The sequence below is a fragment of the Clupea harengus genome, chromosome 15, assembly GCF_900700415.2.
Source record: "Clupea harengus chromosome 15, Ch_v2.0.2, whole genome shotgun sequence".
In the NCBI taxonomy this organism is placed as follows: domain Eukaryota; kingdom Metazoa; phylum Chordata; class Actinopteri; order Clupeiformes; family Clupeidae; genus Clupea; species Clupea harengus.
This window is the reverse complement of record NC_045166.1, coordinates 16,614,018-16,634,995: the sequence shown is the minus strand read 5'-3', so window position 1 is coordinate 16,634,995 and position 20,978 is coordinate 16,614,018. Positions and strand designations below refer to the sequence as shown.

General features: G+C 44.1%; 1 protein-coding gene across 3 annotated transcripts; it reads left to right on the top strand.

Moving 5' to 3' along the window:
- The first annotated feature begins 1,520 nt into the window (after positions 1 to 1,520).
- On the top strand, positions 1,521 to 16,003 carry LOC105907311 (microtubule-associated protein RP/EB family member 3-like). 3 transcript variants are annotated; one of them, XM_012835614.3, is made up of 8 exons: positions 1,521 to 1,651; positions 6,032 to 6,081; positions 10,105 to 10,232; positions 10,661 to 10,806; positions 12,787 to 12,988; positions 13,511 to 13,659; positions 13,978 to 14,130; positions 14,564 to 16,003. In XM_012835614.3, the coding sequence occupies exons 3-8, from the start codon at positions 10,112 to 10,114 to the stop codon at positions 14,633 to 14,635; spliced, it is 843 nt and encodes a 280-aa protein (XP_012691068.1). In that variant the 5' UTR covers positions 1,521 to 1,651; positions 6,032 to 6,081; positions 10,105 to 10,111; the 3' UTR covers positions 14,636 to 16,003. The 3 variants fall into 3 exon arrangements, with proteins under 3 accessions (XP_012691068.1, XP_031437339.1, XP_031437340.1); XM_031581479.2 differs by lacking the exons at positions 1,521 to 1,651; positions 6,032 to 6,081 and adding an exon at positions 7,955 to 8,141; XM_031581480.2 differs by lacking the exons at positions 1,521 to 1,651; positions 6,032 to 6,081 and adding an exon at positions 7,956 to 8,141 and having other exon boundaries at positions 12,787 to 12,943.
- The last annotated feature ends 4,975 nt before the right edge of the window (positions 16,004 to 20,978 follow it).

Genomic DNA, 20,978 nt, shown 5'->3' with positions numbered 1-20,978 from the left:
AACTTTTTTTGTATTACAAGTTTCTTTTGAAATTAATTTAAATATGCACATGAGCGTCACACTTATTAAATATGTCCTAATTGCATAGGCAGAAACACCATACCCCTGGCAGGTACTACCAAGCCAGGCAGTTTTCAGGTTAGAGGCCAGTCTAAAAGCAGCATTGCCATCTCCCATTGGCAGTAGGATGATTGGATGAAGATTGGGCCGATGTTGTGAAATTCAGTTTATAGGGGGTGCTGCAACGGACAGATTTCAAGGAGGCAGTGGGAGCAAGAGCAACGATAAATCTGTCACATGCCCATTTTGTTGGACAGGAAGGAGAGATGGCCAAACAGCCAAAGAGCACAAACTGAAAAATAAGTTATATGGACAGGCAAGGGCAAAGAGTTGTGTTCACATCGTTGAGGTGTTTGAAGGGTGGAGAGACCTTCGAGAGTTGAAAGATATGACAACCAATGTGGAGCTTTCTCTGTTTCTGCTTGACAGGGGGGTAACACTAGTTTTGCTATTTCACACAACCTATAGGTCAGTATTGTTTTGTCTCATTTGCTAATGTTTGCAATAGCTAATCCTAACTGGTAAGCTAGCAAGCACATAGCTGTGTCACTCACCTTTGTGTGTCAGGTAACTTTAAATTACTTTCCCACGGACATTCAGCTTATTTTCTAAGAAGTGACCATTGCTAGGTGAAGGCGCAGCCTGGAGGGAGGATCCACCACGGCAAGGAGGTCACCATTCTTCTGACCCTCTCCACTGACAAACCATATGGAGAGAAACGTACCGAAAATGTGTCCGTGGCAATAGGAAAACTTTCTACTTGGACCCCGATGATTGCTGCTTGCGGGTATATTAAACTTATTATTATGATAGCTGTTCTGTTTATAAATGTTGATACTTGTAGGCCTTAGTGTAGCATTTACTCTATAGTAATTTAGTATTGTTTTCAAACATATTCTTGCCTTCAACTAATAATCCTACATTTTCTATATATATGTATATTTTCTCAAAACTTTGTAAATAAATGCCAATTACCCTATTAGTGTTTTACAATGACGCTGGTATTGTTGCTTATATATACATGCAACTTTCACAAAATGCTCAAATTTGAGCATAAGAATATATCTGTTATAAAGTCACACTCACCCTCATATTCAAGTCGCTCACACGTAGGCTACTGTTTGCTTCACACCCTATCAGTGTACAGCCACCACAGCCACAAGTTATAGTTCCTTACATTTTCAATCTGAATAAGATATACAACAAACTTTTCTACTGTGTCCAGAAACATAATCATTCAAGGTAACACACTTTAAAATATCTTGTTATTTCACTTAATTTCACATTTTCGAACTTTATGCTGTATGCGATACGTCTCAATTTCTCACGTCTAATCTCAAATTGTGCCTTTTAAATGCAACTGCACATCTTATTACGACATCGCTGCAGGTACAAACATGGCAAATGAGTAGTTGGACAGTTACAAATGTCCAATGAGCAGGCGCAGATGGGCACGCGCACGCAGGCACGGCAACTGGCCGGCTGGGCGCCTAGCGTTACCAGATACAGCGAGTTCTAGCGCTAGCAACAGAGCAACCAGAGGACTGGAATATCTAACTGCGACAGACACACCAATTCTTTTCGGGAGACAGTAAGTACAAATGATCAAATAGCTATGTGTTGTTTTTGTTTACAATAACTTATCTTAAGGCTTATGAGAGGTTAGCCACTTCTGTTCAACTCGGTTATGTTGCCAGCTACTGTAATAAACTGTAATGTTACTGGGGCGACGGGTCCCATTCAACGCTGCTAAGCCCGTGCTGTCAGTGGCGATGTGTGATATTTCCACAGGCCTGCAGAGGGGGTCGGGCGAAATACGCAGTCTTCAGCATTACAGCGAGGACTGTTCAGCACATACACACCATCAGAAGCTAGTGACGGGGCAGAAACTTGAACAGTTAACAAGTGATTTACAAATAAAGTCACAGGTCGCGCAAAGTCAATGAAGATAGGGGTCATTTCATACCACTTGCTAATAGGCGTCATTGAACTTGCTAGCCAGCTAGCGTTAACGTAGCTTAGTTAGCTAGCTTTTTTTTTTAGGGCGGTAAGGACAGCTAACGTTAGTTAACTGAGATAGCCTGATGTCCAGTAGATTCACCAGTTAGCTTGCTTACCAGTTTAACTAGCTCGCACGTAACGATAATGCCGTAAGCGCTTTTCACCGTCTTCTCATAAGTAAGTGGGTGGTGGCTATAGTGTAACGTTACTTATTTTGGGTTATACTGAATGAAGACGAGGTTTAAAATTAATATTAACGTTTCCAGTTATGGCATGGCAAATTAGTTGACGTGCACCCCAAGCCAGCCAATACGTTTGTATCACTGCATTTTACACTTAGGTGTTAAGATAAACTTCTTTTAACGTAAACACTTGGTAAGCTTACGTTAGATGACTAACCCACGTCTAACATTTAATTTGATTGTGGGTTTCATTGACTCGCTGGTTATAGAAAACAAACTTGAGCTAACCTAAAGATTCAGGCGCATGTCCAAATGTTAATACAATCCAACCAACACTAGCCATCCAGTCCCAAATGCTGTCTACAAGTGTGTCGTCGTTCGTAGGGTGTATATCAACAACCTTACCACTAGTTATGCTATAACTTGGACCACACCTGCTTTGGATCAGATAATTAGACAGCGGCATCCATGGGTATTATTTTGAGTTGCCTTTTTGCTGCAGACATTAATTGATTGATGGCTCCAGAGACACAGCTTTGTGACAGAATGCTCCAAGGCGTCCTGCGTCTCTGACATATTCTGTACAAATACAGAGGGTGCTCAAAGTGACCAAAATATGTAGTAATAATTAAGGTAGTTTGGTTCTTTAGAATGATCTGTCTTTTGAGGACAAGCTGGATGTTATGGGTGAAGAATCTACATTAAATGAGATGTGATAGATACATTTGGCCTGGGCTTGGCGTTGTAAAGCTGTTTATTATGGGCCTAACGTGGTGCTGACGGGCAGAGTCTCTTTATCATCAGAAACACACGCAGGGCTCTCTCTCTCTCTCTCCCTCTCTCTCAAACACACACATACCACATTCACACACACACACACACACACACACAAAGCAGTGTTAGTGTCAGAGCGCATGGAATTCATACTTTACTGAGAAACAAAGGACTCTCTCTCACTGCGTCTCTTTACAGGCTCTGTGAAACTGGCTGCGCAGTGTTTTCACACCCAGTGTGAAAGAGTGTATTCAGTGGTCCTTAATCTCAGGCTCCCTCATCTGTGTGAGGTGAAAGTGCGTGTGTGTGTAGTGGGAGCTTGTTAATGATGAACAGTTTTCAGCTTTGCGCGCACATGTGTGTAAAGTTTTAAAGGTACAGTGTGTAGTTTTTTCGTGCCATCTATTGGTAGAAATGGAATACAGTATTCGTAATTATGTTTTTATTAGTGTATAATCACCTATAACTATGAATTGTTGTGTTTTCATTAGCTTAGAATGAGCCCTTTGCATCTACATAGGTAGCGGGTCCTCTGCCATGTTGCACCGCCGTGTTTCTACAGTAGCCCAGAACGGACAAACCACAACACTGGCTTGAGATAGGGCTTTGCACATTGTTTTGACATTTCATGGCCATCGTAGGCACTCGCACACACTTGTAAAGGCAAGGGTATTCAGCTGGCTGTGATCAAGGAACCTCACCACTAGATGCCACTAAAAACTACACACTGAGCCTTTAAATCTCTCAAGCGTTATCACATGCTCTGCCACAGGCCTCGGATGATGACTACACCGTCTAGGCTACATTTAGCTCAATAGGTTCAATTGTGCAAACACACATACCTTTGATAAAATCCCATTAGCAACAAAGAGAGACCTTTAATGTGTGCAGGTGCCCTGTGTGTGTGTTCGCCTCATTTAGTTCCATATGTCTTTATTTTGATGCATTCTGTTCCAATCATGGGAGACCTCCACAAACACACAGCCTTAGACCTAATTCTGGGAGCCACACAGAGAAACGCTTTCACACAGACACACTAACAACCCACCTGTAATGCAGGATGTATTTGGTTTACATCCACCCCTCCCCACACTCACTATTTAGCACAAAACACACACAACACCCTCTGTGCAGTGCGGTGTCATACAACGCAACACAGCACCTCTGTAGCAGCCTCTTGTCTCTCACAGAGCAGAGAGAGAACCTGCAGAGCAAGCTGTCATGAATGAGAGTACAACTGAACTGACAGTGAGGCGGCTTCTCTGTTGTGGGACGGCTGTGTAAGCTAAACCCTTCCAGGCGATGTGGAGCTTCAGACCCCTGCAAAGAGAGCAGGCATTCTTCAGGTGACAGAAGCCACTTCCATAGAGGATGCTGTAAGGGGACTGGTGATGTCAACAACAGGGATATGGCACAGCTTCTGTTTTTGGGTTACTGCGGTAACCGGTAGCGTAGTTGTTAGCGTAGCACGTGGTTGCTGGCTAGGACCGACACCAGCTCTCAAAAGGAAATACCATTCATTTTACAAAAGTCTATGATTTTTTATTTGTTTATGAATAAAGAAATAAATGAATAGTGTGTCTGAATAACTTTGACCCTATGACAAAGCTACCAGGCTGGGTGCCAGGGAAAATGTGTGACACATGAAGTGTGTTCCCAGACCCTGCTGTGTTGCTGAAGCTCTCCTTGAGGTCATTGCCATGCCAACAACCTGATGCAGTGACATCAGAGCCTCCCCTGCATATGTCACACAGGGCCTCTTAAGTATGATGTTGATCGGTTTGGGAATCTCAAGTGGATCATGTAATCTATGGGTGTACACATCAAAGATTGTCAACTTTGTCACTAGCTTTTCATCAGTTAGCATGTTTCCAGACAGCACAGTTCACATGCAGTTAACTTTGCAACACATTGGTTTATTTCTATCAAACATGGTTTTATCCTACACATTTTAATGCACACTAATACAAACTAAGCTTTGTGAGTCTAGCAAATTGGATGTATAGTTTCATGTTTACAGTATTTGGATGTGAGAGTAGGGCTAACAAGATGCATACATCTATGGAAAATCTCACATAAACAAACTGGCTTGGGCCACATGCTCTTCCATACTGTAGACTATAGTTATGCAAGAGCTTATGAAATCAGTTGTTCATATATGTACCAGGAGTATTTAGATATATCCTGTCACCTACCCACACACACACACACACACACACACACACACTCTGTTGTGCACCTGTATAAACAGTCTCACTGTTTTTCTGGCCTAAGGCTGGATTAGCTTGTGTTAGGAAATACTCATTTATTTATGACTCTTGAGGAGGAAGAGAAAGACCTGCTTTTTTATTTTCCCTCCCTCCCACTCTCATTCTCTCAGAAGGAACCCCATGGTATCAGCGACAGGAACTGCCATTTTCTTATCGAGTTTGCTATTTCCAGTTATTGTTTTAATTTCTCGCTGTCTCTCTTTTAGGCCAGCCTAATATCAAGTCATTCTTGGTGAAATAAGTGTCCAAACAGCCCACAACAGGACTGCTTCTGTGTGGTGTGTGTGAGAGAGATTAAGCAAGACAAATTCTCCAGATTCTTCTTTGGTCGTAGAAAAACTGAAAACACAGGCAGTCTGTTGTATAGCCGAACACACACACACACACACACACACACACACAGATATGGTTGTTGTTTTTTATCAGAACATCTCAGACTGAGGAGAGTACCGGGGTAAGCATGCTGTCTGTCTGTCTGTCTGAGTGTGTGTGTGTGTGTGTGTGTGAGTGTGAGAACTGTTCTCTGGAGGTCTTGATAAAAGTGACTGCAGACTGTCTGTATGATTGGGATCTTGAATGGAGAGGCCTTCAATGGCTAGATCTGTGGGAAAAAACTCTGACGTTGCTCTCTGTTGAAGGATGTGGGTCAAATGGTGTGGGTGTGTCAATGAAATGGACAGTGTTTGTGTGTGTGTGTGTGATTATAAATTTAACACTGTTTATCTCCTTGTGTTCTGTTCGCAGGACTCAGAAGCTGTCAACGATTATTTCATCTCCTCAACAGTCAGTCCAAGGTAGGGCAGCACCTCCAGCACACATCTCCAGATACCTTGTGTGTGTGTGTGTGTGTGTGTGTGTGTGTGTGTGTGTGTGTGTGTGTGTGTGTGTGTGTGTGTGTGTGTGTGTGTGTGTGTGTGTGTGTGGTACTGAGGGTGTGGTCACTCCTTGCTGTTGCCAGGCAGTTAGTAGGTCACCTATTTAAATCCAGTGGTAGAATATGCTCTAACATTACTGCCTCGTTTAGAATTTAACACACACACACACACACACACACACACACACACACACACACACACACACACACACACACACACACACACACACACACACACACAGGGAACTCTCTGTTATCCCCTAATGGACAAATTGAGATTGCACATCCGCTTTTGGTCACCTGTATGAGATTCTGTGGTGTTGGGTGTTGGCCCAAATTATGTAAGGAGATTCAGAAGCTTCTAGAAGGATGAGGGTCTTTGTACTTTGCCCCTATTAGTAGATATGTGTGCGCTGTGAAGTGTGATAGGATGTGTATGCTGTTGTCATGACCTATACAGAACTTTTGTACAACTCAAGTAGGCCAGTGGTCATCATCCGATATTCTTTCATGGATCACTTTCTGAATATCACTTCAATCTCTCTCCATCTTGCTCTTCCATTCCTTTTACTTTGACCCTCTCTCTTCCTCTTTTGCTTCTTTCTCTCTTTCACCTCCTCTCTCTTTCTCTCTCTCTCTCTATCTCTCTCTATCTCTCCCTCTTTCCTGCACATGTGAGGTGAAGCATCCCTCCCATCCTCCTAAATATATGACTGTGTCTGTGTGTCAGTGTGTGTGTGTGTGCAAATTATCTGAGCTGAATAGATAATGACTTCCTTATGAATCATCCTCATTCCTCATCGTTAAGTAGTGGCTCACTTTGCGCGCGCACGCACACACACACACACACACATACATACATACAGGCCTCAGCATAACCCAGGGTTGTTTATCAGTGTCGACATGGCGTGTTGAGGCACGTGTGTGTCCCCATTATAACCTAGATCAGGGAGGGACTGACTCTGGGCTTGCTTTTATGCTCTGGAAGTGACAGTGTAGATGGGTCTATGGTTAAACACAGATCACGATATGGTAGTGTGTGCATTAGTGTGTGTTTTGAAATTTCTGTGTCAATAGGCACAGGGTTATAGTACACTGCTTTTATGACACTATTAAACACAATGTGTGTAATTGAAGGTTAAGGGTCGTCTGTGTGTCTGTGTCTGTGTGTGTGTGTGTGTGTGTGTGTGTGTGTGTGTGTGTGTGTGTTTGTGTGTGTGTGTGTGTGTGTGTGTGTGTGTGTTTCCCCCTCACATTTGTGTCACTGTTTGAGATTGCTCAGACACAGTTGCCTGGTGATGTGGTGTGTATTTGTGTATGTATGTGTGTGTTTGTTTATGTGTTGTGGCAATGGTTTATGGGACTGTAGCCTATAGGTCCAAGGCTTGTGGTCCACTTTAGCCTCAGCCTGGACAGTTCTGTGGTTTGCGGCTAAATGCGTGTTGGTGCTCTGCAACTTCCGAGAAAAGGTCCCAGGTAGACGCTGACAGTAGAGCCCGAATCTGGTGCCGATCACACCTGGGTGAGCCCCATGGTTGTCTGGCTGTCTATGCCAACCTGTCCCAGAGATGAGACGGTGCCACCTGCTTTTCCACAGGTGTGAGCTTAGTGTTCTATAAAAGTTACAGCTGATGGGAAAGGTGTGGGAGGGGTTAAGGTTCATGTCAGTTGAGCCTGTGTGTGTGTGTGTGTGAAAGAGGCTCCTCCTCTCTGGTGTCTGCTGGTGACGTTCATCCTGCACAAACTGATTTTAGAGTGTGTGTGTGTGTGTGTGTGTGTGCTCCTCCCTCTTTTTGTCTTTGCATCTCCATCGGTGTGTGTGTGTGTGTTTGCGCACGCGTGGTGTATGAGTATTGTGTATGTGAGAGTGGGTGTATGAGCATCCATGCGGTCCTGCTCGTTCTCCTCATGTGGCAGCCAAGACGAGGGGCGAATCATCCCCAATCACAAGCGTACCGTCAGAGAGGAGCGAAAGAACAGGTAACGGGAGGAAAGGCAGGACCGAGTCCAGGGGGTTAGACGAGAGGAGATCTTGAGGGCATGAGGAGAACAAGACAGATCAGCTAGGAGAACAGTTTGTGAGTTAAGTTAGGATTGATCACATCCAAACAACCGTATGAAATCAGTGTGTATTGTTAGCCGTGGGACAGTAAGTCGGCTAGTGAGTTTGCTGTGAGATCCTAGCATTAGCTAGCGATTAGTGAGAACATGGAGATCAGATGGCCGGCTTCCAGGTGTTGAGCCTTTGTGCTAGGGGGAGCCGAGTCATATTCCCAGGTTGTGCTTTATTCACAGACTCCGCCGTTGACTTCCCCAACACTAGCCTCCATTTTAGTAGAATACAACAGTGGAGAAAGTGTGGTCGTGCTGTGCGCGATAATATTTTTAGGGGGGGGGGGGGGGAGAAAGAATGTGGCCGCTTTGGGAGAGGTAATCTCTTTGTGTGTCCTGAGTGTGTCTGGTGCCAGGGCAGGTTCCTGTGGTTATGTAAGCCCTCTGGTCTGCTTCAGAGAAGGCCCACGCACTCCCCCACCAGGAGCAGCCAAGTGCAAGAGTGTGGAGAGCCCTCTGCCACAGTGAATGTTGACAACTCTGTGCTCTTTGCGTGTGTGTGTGTGTGTGTGTGTTCTAGCTACAGTGGTGGATTTCTGATCTGTGTGTTCCTTATTCAGTACTAGTGATGTGGCAATGATCTCAGTCTAGAGTAATTGGTCTGTGTGTGTGTGTGTGTGTGTGTGTGTGAGTGTGTGTGAGAGATGTGTCATGGTTTCTCTGTGAAAGAGAGTGAAAGTTCTGTGGCTGTGATCTGAGCAGCTTTCATGTCACTCTAATGAGATTAGCTTACCTTAGACTTGTTCTTTATACACGTCACGCACACGCGCACATTTAGTCTAACCACATCCCGGATATGGTTCCTTCTACCTTTAGTTCTACTTCATGGAATAATAACCAACAATCCCTTTTCTTTCTTTTCTCTTTTTGTGGGAATTCCTAGGCCACCTGGGCCTGAAAAAAAAAAAAAACCTTCCTTTTAACCTGCCCATCCAGGTCATTAAACCACTACATTTATACTGGCGACATATATTTGCACAGCCAAGTTGTGCCAGCCTAACAATAAGTGTAAAACAGCTCTTTAAACTGTCATAACATTCAAAAGATGAGCGTTTTCATTATTGTTTGTGTGCAAGAGTCCAATTTTCCCCATTAATTTCTGCCCAGTTGAAGGCTCCTTTTTCAGTCATTGTCATTGGAGACGACAAGAGCTGGTAGCACTGAGTGCCCATGAGTGTTGCTTGCTAGTGTTCTGGGCTACACACAACCCTGAGCTCATAACCCATTGTAAAAAATGTTGTGGCCAAGGCCACCATCATAATGGATGAGTGGTTTCAAACAACATCATTATTTCATTATTGGTCCGCTCTCTGGCAGCATCTGACAGAGGTAATCAAAGGGAGAAAATGACCTTTGTGTAGGCCTAGTTGCATTTGTTTAATAATTAAGCACATAACAATTAGTCATGTGATGAAAACAACCAATCAATATAGGTCTTCCCTTCTGGGGAAAGCGTTCATTAAAGCATAAAGGTCAGTTAAATTGAACCACTGGTCCCCAGTGTCCAAGATAATGTAGATCAATCACAGCTCCTTTCCTTCTTTGAGGCCACTGGAGCACGATGCTGTCCTTTGAAGGAGGCCATTTGGCTCAGTCAGCATTTAGATAATGTGCAAGTGTAGTGAGTGGACCTAAGTAAGGGTCTCAATGACCTTGCTGATGTAGCTTGTGCATGTGTTTGGACTGTCATGCAGAACCTGCCACAGAGGGGTGATTAGTGCTGTGTGAATGTGAACCACCGAATATGTGTGGATACTAACTTTGAGCATTCTTCTCTCTCTCTTTCTCTCTCCTTTTTTTTTTTTCTCCCTTGTCCTCCTCTCCGCTGTAGCGGTGGGATGGCGGTGAACGTGTACTCAACTTCGATGACCATCGAGAACCTCAGCAGACATGACATGCTTGCTTGGGTCAATGACTCCCTGCAGCTCACATACACAAAGGTAGAGCAGCTGTGTACAGGTGAGGCCAGCAGCACAATTCTGCAAGCACAGAGACTCTGAGCTTAAGCGAGGCTAGCACAGGCTAATATACACAGAGACTCTGAGCTTAAGCGAGGCTAGCACAGGTTAATATACACAGAGACTCTGAGCTTAAGCGAGGCTAGCACAGGCTAATATACACAGAGACTCTGAGCTTAAGCGAGGCTAGCACAGGCTAATATACACAGAGACTCTGAGCTTAAGCGAGGCTAGCACAGGTTAATATACACAGAGACTCTGAGCTTAAGCGAGGCTAGCACAGGCTAATATACACAGAGACTCTGAGCTGAAGTGAGACTAGCACAGGCAGAATTCACCTGAAAAAATATGTTAACTGAACATTCACCTATTTTGGCAATTGGCAATCAAAGCAAGTCATTGACGGTGTTCACTGATATCTTCTCGCAGGTGTGGCATACTGCCAGTTCATGGACATGCTGTTTCCCGGAAGCGTCCTGCTGAAGAAGGTGAAGTTTCAGGCCCGTCTAGAGCACGAGTTCATCCACAACTTCAAGGTGCTACAGGCCGCTTTCAAACGCATGGGCGTGGACAAGGTGAGACTGATGCCGGCACAGGACAGTAAAGTGCAAGTGATTTTGGTGTGCGCACATCCCGAGAAACTTGAATAGGTGTACGCTCCAAATAGTGAATATGAGAGCAAAGCAATGAGCGGCATTATTTTTGCAACGTTTCGATCCTGTAAAAACAAAAAGGTTGAAACGTTGCAAAAAAAAAAAAAGACTTGGGACATTCAACAGTGTGCCTCTCCTTGCATTGCTCTAAGTAGAGTGCAGCCAAGCCTACACATTGCTCTGGCGAAGATATCATAGGGAAGATCATAGTGACAAATGTAACTGAACCCTTGCTACGCAGGGAAACAGAGGTGCGGGTCCCATATCTGAAGCCAGTACAGGCGTGTATCTGCCTCTTAAAATCTCTTTGCTGCCAGTGGCTAATCTCGCTTGAGAGCAGAACAAAAACGACTGAATAATCTGTGGTATGTTCCCAGAGTCGGGTTTAGTTCTGTAATAACACAAATCCATTTCAATCCAAGGGCTGATTCTGGGCAGATAAAGCTGGTAGAGAACCAAGTTTGTCTGGAATCTGATTTATTGTAAGCTGGAGAAAATTCCTCGAGGCTGTAATGTAGCTGATATTATGTTAAACCCTAATCTTCCTTCTTGTTCTTGGTGCGGTTTTTTGTTCAGTGTTTGTGTTCGTAAGGAGTTATCACACGTGTAACAAAATAAAGTGTTGGAAATGAGAGACAGAAGGGAAAACTATGAATTAACCCGTTTGAGCCTCGAGAGTCTTCAAACAGATGTACTAATCAAGATGTGTACTGATAGGGATAGGAATAGAAAGCATCCTTTGCAGTTCAGTAAACAAAACAACCTGTCACACTTCGGGTAGCAGAACTTGCTCGTGACGTAATCTGGCCATGGCGCGGTGCCAACCCGGTTATTTAACCTCTGATGTTCACCCGAGAGCATCGCCACAACAAGCACAGCCCCTGTCTCCCACCCACTGAGGGATATCTAGCTGCAGGGCATACATGCTGTACTGGACACGCACATCCTGCCTATCTGTACATACCAGTCAGCCTTTAACAGTATTACATATTGCACTCAGCTATGGCATTGCCGTTACTCTCAAGGTAATCAGAAACATATTTTGTGCATGAAAGGAAAAAAAAAAAACATCCAAGCATAGATTGCTTGTTGTCACTTTTTTTTTGTGTGTAACCAGATTAGCATCAGCCACTTTTCTAGCGCCACAGCTATAAACCACTTGGCCTGCATGACATTTATCTTAATTCCTCAGTAAGGAGAAAATGAACAGTTTAAGACCATGTTGTGGTCTGTTGTTCAATGTTTTTCTCTACTTAATCGTCAGCAGCAGCCAATAGTTACTGCTAGCATAGCTGCCTGCGCCATTGTAGCAACAAAAGAGGAGGTTTATCCAGCACGTGACTAAGATGGCAGACACCGCAACCATGCACTGGTGCCCAATGCACTGGTGCCTTCTACACCTGCCTGACTCCTCTTCTCTGTTGAGACGCTGCACCTGCAGTCAGGAGCTCGGCCTCATCCAAGGTCTCTTGTTAGGAGTCTGCAGCGTTACAGTATATGTCCTCGTCACAGCCTTTCAGATGAGGGCTGCTGAGGATGAATCGTCTTTTGAAAAGGTCTTTTATGCTCTTCACACACACACACACTCACTCACTGAACAAATTGATTGTATTCAGCAGGCATGTAGGTATTTGGCCTTCACTACGAGAGTCTAAACAATCGAGGTTGGTGGGAGGTTAAGAGTATGTACATATTTTCAGAGAACTTTATAGTAACAAAACAGCTTTGTGTGTTTTGTCATACTGATGCTATTCTGTCAGACAAATGAGTCTGGAGTTCTTCTGGTAACCTTCAAAGACAAATCACATCACATGAAAGAGAAACACTATCATCAGGCAGCATTTCTCTCTGTCTGACTCCTTCTTTCTCATGTCTTCTTCTCTCTCTCTCCCCCCATTCTAGATCATTCCGGTGGAGAAGCTTGTCAAGGGCAGGTTCCAGGACAACTTTGAGTTTGTTCAGTGGTACAAGAAGTTATTCGACGCCAACTACAACGGTAAAGAGTACGACCCGCAAACGGCCCGCCAGGGCATGGAGGTGTCCCCGGCCCCTAATCCAGGTGAACTAATTTTCCACAAACCCAAGAAACCCCCTGCTGCCCCAGGTAACCAGCACACCACCACCGCCACCACCACTGCCTCCTGTGTGTGTGTGTGTGTGTGTGTGTGTGTGTGCTTTTTAGGCTGTGCTTCCCTCTCTCTTTCTTTATCTCTCCGTCTCTCTCTCCTGCTCCCTTTCGTCTCTTGTCTGGTGAGAAGGAAGTTTTGAAGGTGACTGCATTAATGCAGCTGTTGCTAAACTGACAGCCTGCTCCCACAAGCAGTCATAACAGGCTCATTAGCGCCCTCTACTGGTGAGATAGCACAGCCACCTAACCACTCTCTTGTGTGCATCTGTGAGTTAAGTTGTGTCGTGGCCAGCAGAGTGCTGTGTAGTTGTGTTCTTCCCCCAGCTTGTGGTTTTGACTTTGTGTTCCGCATGCATGACTGCAACAACTATTTGATAACCGTTTTCAGTGTTGCTTATCGAGACACACATCAGTAGTATGTAGGCACAGTGAAGCTTAGTGGTTGGATCTGATTGGATTGCCAAATGATGGATGTATGTGTGGCGTGTGTATCGGCAGGACCCCAGCGGACGTCCCCCACAGTGCCCAAAAATATGCCCCCCCCACAGAGGGCCTTAAACAGCACCCCCGCCATTGGCATGAGGAAACACGCACCCCTCATGCGCAATGGAGGCAGTGACGCCGAGATCATGGAGCTCAATCAGCAGGTGAGCAAACACACACATAAACACGCACATACACACAAACACACACACAAACAAACACACAGTCACACACATGCACTCCATGCATCAGATTGCGTGACAGCAAACGCACATACTGCCCACAACACACACACATACAGATGCACTCCGTGCATTAGATGTCATTATAATAAACATACACACAATAAAGTTTTCAGGGTTCAACTGTGTTTATTAATCCGCTTCTCTTGTCTTCTCCTCTGTCCATGGGTCACCTCTCTTCTGCTCTCTCTGTCTCTCTCTCGCTCTCTCTCTCTCTTTTCTCTCTCTCCTCCCCGTCAGCTGATGGACCTGAAGCTGACAGTAGACGGCCTGGAGAGGGAGCGGGATTTCTACTTTGGCAAGCTGCGGGACATCGAGCTCATCTGCCAGGAGCACGAGGGCGAGCACAGCACCACCCTCACCAAGATCATGGACATTCTCTACGCCACAGAGGTAGCACCCGCAAACGCTTATAATATATCTAACACCGTAAGTGGGATGATCCTCAGCACCATCGTTCTAATTTGATCTTTTGTAACCTTTTGTATATCTCCTGTCCATCTTTATTTGTCTATAAGTGTTCTTGGCTCTATTCCTAGCCTAACCGTATGCATGTTAGACGTCCCGTGATAGTTTTAACCTGCTACAAAAGCAGTTGGCCATCTGGCCAAAGGAATAAACTTCAGAGCTTCAGTTTCACATCACCCTAAAATACCCATACAGCCACCCCCAGCCATACAACACCGCAAGGATCAATGGAGGAGGCAGTTCTCCCTTATCAAATTATTTTCCTCCTGCCATAAAGACAAGAGTCTGCCAGTCTGGCATCCTGTTCAAGGTACTCTGGGCACCCCTGACATTTGACCTTTGTGTTTGTGTGTTGTAGGATGGCTTCGCCCCCCCTGAGGATGAGCTTGTGGAAGGGCAGCCACAGCCACAGGAACAGGACGAATACTAAAGCACTCCCTCCCAACCCAACACCCTCCCTCCCTCCCAACCCAACACTCCATCTCTTTTGCTTTTTTCCTATCTTCCCCAACCTTCACCACCACCATTACTTTTATGTTATCATTTATCCTTCCCTGTCTGATTTCAGTCTTTTAATTGTTATTGATAGTTTCCCCCTCCTATCCTCATAATTGTTCCCTTAGTCATTTTGTCCCATCCCCATTCAACACAAACACAAACACACACAAGCTAAAGGAACTGGCAGCACTGGCAGCAGGGTTGTGTATGTGTGCATGCACGTGTGTGTCTGTGAGTGTGCATGATATGTGTCTGTGTGTGTGTGTGTGTGTGTGTGTGTGTGTGTGTGTGTGTGTGTGTATGTATATGCGTGTGCGTGTGTGTGTGTGTGTGTGTGTGTGTGCGCTGGTCTGAGGCTGACCCTGCTGAAGTCCCTCAGCCAGCCCGCTTCAGCATCCACAACAACAACACCCCCCCCCCCCCCACACACACACACACACACACACACACACACCACTGCTGGCTGCACACACCCCACTGCTTTTAACTTCTTACTCTCTGTCACTGCACTGCACTGCTACTGTGTTCAATGACTCATGAATGGGTGATGGGTGAGATTTTTTGATTGTTTGTTGACTTGTTAGCTGAGTTGTTTTAACAGCTTATTTGTTGGAGCGCTTGTGCTATCCCGTTGGTTCCTGTGGCTTTGGTTTGGGCTTGGGACGGCGCCCCGTGTGACGTGAAGTAAGGGAAACCTCTCGGCCCGTTGCAGTCTAGACGGCGGGCAGAGAGGTTCCAGCAACTCCCCACAGACCCGGACCCATTTTTGTAAATGTGTGTTTGGGGTAGGAAAAGTTGAGGTGGGGGGCGGCTGGGTTCCCTGTGGTGGGTTGGTTTGCATATAGCACTAGCGCAGAGAGAGCGGGCTTTGAGAATGTGAAATGTGTTTATTTATTTATATAAAGAGAGTTGCAGAGTGACCTCCGCTCACTATTAAGAAAAAATGTAATGAGCTGTTGTACAATTTGAAATGATAGCTAAAGCAAGAAGAGTTTTAAATAAAATGACTATGTCATTACTAATGGATTACTGAAATTGTAAAAAAAAAAAAAAAAACATTATTTTTTTAGCTGCTATACTTTGAGTTTTGTTCAGTTCATGTTTTTGGATTTGAGATTTTGATATGTTGCACAGCATGAAATGCCACATCGGGTGATTGACAGGGGTCTGTGTCGACGAACATCTAGAGCCCTACCCACCTCGGCGCTGACCCTATGGCCGTGTAGCGCTCTGTGCAGAATTCACGTCTGTTTGGAGTTTTATTACAGAAAATAAACAAGTGTGCGGACCGAAAAACCAACACCAACTTGCCATGTCTTTAATTCTATCTACTTCTGCTGACAAAGTGTCAAGGAAAAAGCACTTTGATGGCAGTCTGTCCTGTTTTGTGGCTGTGTGGATTGAGTGGGCCTATATGTGAGATCAGTAGTTTCCTATATGAAATCAAGACTAGATAATATTAGGTCATTTCAATAATATAATAGTAGATAAATAGATAAACAGTCTCTGAATGGTGAAAGTGTCTGAATAGAGCTTAGTAGGTAGCCTACTGAAATAAGTGTGGACACAAAACATTGATTGAACACTTAAATAGCCAATCAATTGATCTTGAATGAGTTAGCTAACCAGAATATTAGTTTTAAACTGTTCCTGTTGTATTCAAAATAAAGAGAATTAATAAAATACACACAAAAAGGCCCAACATACCCATGCCCTTAAAATAGATATCACTGCATCTAGGGCTAGGTGTTTCATATTTGCTGAGAAAAACTGCAGCTATTCCCTTAAAGTTCTCATTTCTCCTGCAAGAAAGTAGTCCTTCCTCATTGAAAAGCAGGTCTAGCGTCATTCCTCTCCCTTCGACATACTTCTGGGCGTTGGGTATTATGTCATCTCGGTCGATGTGCGATGAAGCACCATGAGAAGTAGGCTTTGAGCCTTAAAGGTATAAAAGATGTTACAAGTTAAACCAGTTAATTATGCTACTATAAACTATATTCATGTGTGCAATAGCTTACAGATGAAAATGTAGCCTAAAGCCTCTTCATTACCGGCACTACCATAGTTAAAACATCAGAATTTGAAAAAAAAGAGGGCACGTGTAGGATTTCTAGAGCATTCTACAGCATTTGTATATGGTCTTGATCTCTTCAAGGTACCTCTCGGCAAATCCAATGGCCTTGATAAATACCTTAACCATCTCAGTAGACAGGAGAACGCATAGAAATGACAGTAAGACAAGTCTCAAATAGACATATAGGCATTCAGGCCTACTATTGGCTAATTCCAGAATATCCATTGGTGACTATTAACTTCATGTAGGCCTACAATTAAACCTGAACAGATGGGCTAACCTGTACCCTATGACAGAGAGGAGAATCAGTGTAGGCCTGTCCAGGTGATGCAGGCCTAATGTGTAATTCTGTTGTGATTGCTGTCTTCTGTCATCTTTGCGGTTTTCTGCTTAGAAACTACATTGAGTAAATGCACTCACACTTATCAGTCTCCCACATTTAGGCCGAGATGATGATTTAGGCAAGATGTAGACTTTCCTCCTGTGCAACACTCTCAGCCGCGGCCATTGACACCCTGAGCTATTTTGAGGCAATGCAAGGCTCAAGGCAGTCGCCTTACAGAATTATGTAGGGGAGACCCGGGACGAAAGTACCACGGGGCGAAAGGACCTGGCGCTCAAGTAATAGAACCACGTTGTGGATGTCCATGCACCCCCAGAGGCGGGGAGACTGTCAAAATTCGCTCTGGCTGCACTGCCAACAACGCTGTCGAAGATTTGTGAATGTTCTGACGTATTGGCAACGTTCGTTTGGACTGCTTGGTGTTGCGAACACAAATGTTGACCGGTATCTTTGTGCTAACTGACAACAAGTAGTATAGAAGTTAACCTCATACAATCTTGTTAATCTTAATCTTTTAAATCTGAAGGCAAAAAAATCGATTGTTGACGTTAAAAAATGAACAATTATGATTAGATGTTCGGTAACAAACTAAAGAAAAAAAACTAGTTAAAAGCCATTTGTGTGGTGTGACTATTGATAGTTAAGTGGTGTTTGTTTTAGAATGAAAGATCGAATTGTTAAATACATTACAAATCATGGTTTGCAGGGGATGTTTGACAGAATAGAGAACACAGGATAAGCCCTACAATTGGGCAGGGTCCCGCTTCGAGAATGATTCCAAGATTCCAGAAAATAAGAAAGGCCAAGTTGCCAATTAATGGTTCAGATAACCATAACAATTGTTAATTTTGTGATACAGGCATGACATTTTCTACAGTTATAGCCAAAGGCATTCCAAAAGGATGTGGATATGGAGCCATCATGAATTTTCAATATGGTGCCCATTGCAGCCATTTTTCAAAATATCCACCAGTGGCAACCGTTTTCTTATCAATTTTCTTATCAGGGATGGATATTTAATGATAATGAGGACCTAATTAGTTCAATGTATCTACCATACATAGTTCCTGGGAACTGCAATTTGATTGATACATTTTTCACTTGCAATTGCTGAGTTGCTTAAATTCAACAGCGTTAAGCTCAAGCGGGCACCAGGCACAGCAGCTTTTGTCAGACATAAGACTTCACAGGAGACACCAGTTCCTTTATACATAGGACTGATGCTGCATGCTCACACAAGCAAAAGGGAACTTGTGAAGAGAATGGCACATCTGGGGTTGAGCATATCATATGATCGTGTTCTTCAGCTCTGCACACAGATGGGGAACAATGTCTTCCAGCAATTTCAAAGAGAGCAAGTGGTATGCCCTCCACAATTGTGCAATTCAAGTTCCAAGTTCATATAAAACTCAATGTTAATTGTAAATAGTTGTCTTACTCTTGTGATCAAAAACCTTGATCTTGCAACTTGAATTGACAGCTTCAGTTTATATAAAACTTAGTGTAAATTGTAAATAGTTATTTTACTCTTGTGATCAAACACCTTGATCTGAAGCGGTCAATTCAAGTTTCAAGTTTATATAAAACTTGGTGTACATTGTAAATTATTCTTTCACTCTTGTGATCTCTTATGCCCACACATGCAAAAGGGAACTTGTGGAGAGAATGGCACATTTGGGGTTGAGCATATCATATGATGGTGTTCTTCAGCTCTTGCCACAAATTGTAAATAGTTCTTTTACTCTTGCTCAAGTAGCAACTTTTTGTCAACCCATTCCAATTTCAGGCTTAATATACCAATTTCCAACTCAATCAATCCAGTTTCAAATGAAATTGCAAAAATAAAGAAACTCCCGTTTTAAGTCCCACCCACTTCTGATCTAAGACCCGCTCACTTCCTGTCTAAACCCTGCACCTCAGATGGTATGGTACACAAATTAAACTAATTAGGTATCATTAAATATCCATCCCTGATGAGAACATTTATTAGAAAACTTTTTGAAAAATGACTGTCAGAGCGCCATATTGTAAATTCATGGCTCCATATCAGACATGGCTGGTCATTAGTGGGTTGTATGCTTGTTCCCTAGTGGGTTTCTTTATACAGCAGCTCTGTGCCTACAGTCCTGTGTTCCTGTGGTAAATAAACGTTGTCTGTGACCTGGGAGGATCTGGTTCCTGTGATATGAGAGTTGTTGCATGGCACAACATTTTGGCGTAGTTGGCAGGATCCTCCCTTAGCACAGACTATATGGCAGATGAGGCGGGGGGAAAGTGGCAAGTAACTTGATAAGTGGTTGATAGGATAGTTGGGAGGTGGTGGTTGTGAGGTTGTAAGGCAAACTGGGGAACACAGATGGCCTTTCTAGTTGCAATTACTCATTAGGTGCGGGTCAGTGGTTGTTTGATTGCGCCACTAACACATTCCAAAACGGCATTGTTCCATTTGGTTGACTTTCCCACATCCCTGCTGGTGTTCTATCACCTGTCTCTGGTTTTCTCTCAGTGCTTTTCCATGCAAGGGTTCAACTAAGGGCAGGGAAACAGATTTAAGAGTACTAAGTATGATATTAGATATATAGAAGGTGATTTCTTTGTCATGTTTGGGTTAATTTGAATGGTCTCAGTCTGTGTGTACCACACGCACACACACACACACGCACACACACATTTCCCCCGGGGGGTTAATATTGCCCCGTGATCAGAAGTTTGTTCACAGTTTAGATCCTACCCTCACAAACTGTGAAGGATGTACATGAGTGTTGTCTGTCCTCAGAAAAATTAGTCACTTGATCAACCGAACACAAATCGTCTAGCCGCATGGCCTTGCACCATGCTTTAAACTTGGCAAGAACTTGGCAAGCACTTTAGAAGAACTTGACAACAAGGCAAGGATGAACATGCAAGTACATTATCTTTTTTCTTTTTTTTTAAATACCCTAGACTATCCTAGGTGGCTTATTTGTGTGCTTATGATGGCTGATGTTTTGACCAGTTATCCAAAAGCACTTTAACTGCTCTCTGTTCCACAATGTCCAAATCGCATACAGGTGACGGTAAAGATGGAAGTCTACCTATTGAGTGACAAACGCCACCTGCTGTGCCACCGTCCACTGAATGTGGTTATAGGTCGAAGTTTACTATTTGTATGAAATGAAGGCTGATGGCTGGCTAAAATGGACGGTTTCAATTTCATTATGGAAGTACATTGAGCAAACATACTTAAAATGAACCAATTTATTTTTTCACCATACATTTGTGTGTATGCATGTTATTGTTGAAGGCCTTTGCACACCATGTATTGGACAAATTCACTGTCCCGAGAATCTTTCCTACACTGTATTTCCATTGACCAGCAGGTGTGCCTAGAGGGCTTTTGAAGCCTCAAGAAATTAACTTTTCAACACCTGGCTGGTTTCATGAAGCTTCATTCCCCCACTAGCAACTCCCCACAGACCCAGACCCATTTTTGTAGCTGCTAGTGTTTTGTTCAGTTAATGTTTTGTTTTGTTTTTGGATTGGTCTTCAGAGGCATGACCGTAAAACCGCATGAGGGACCCCCAGGTAGGTTGATCCCTTTGTAAGGGACCCCAAAGATGGGTGAGGCACTTGTGTGGGGGGTGCCCTGAGATGGGAGAAGTACGGTTGGTGGATGTGTGAGGAATGCCTGTGTGCGTGAAGTGCCGTCACTACACATAAGTATGTGCTCTGACTGCCATACCATTGAGCCTGGCTCTTTTGCGTTGCGGTCAGAGTGCAGATTTGGCACCCGGGTTCAAGTCCGGGGGGGAACTACTCTCTACCTTCGCTACAGGGAGATTGACACGGGTCTGTTGACGAACCCCACCCACCTCGGCG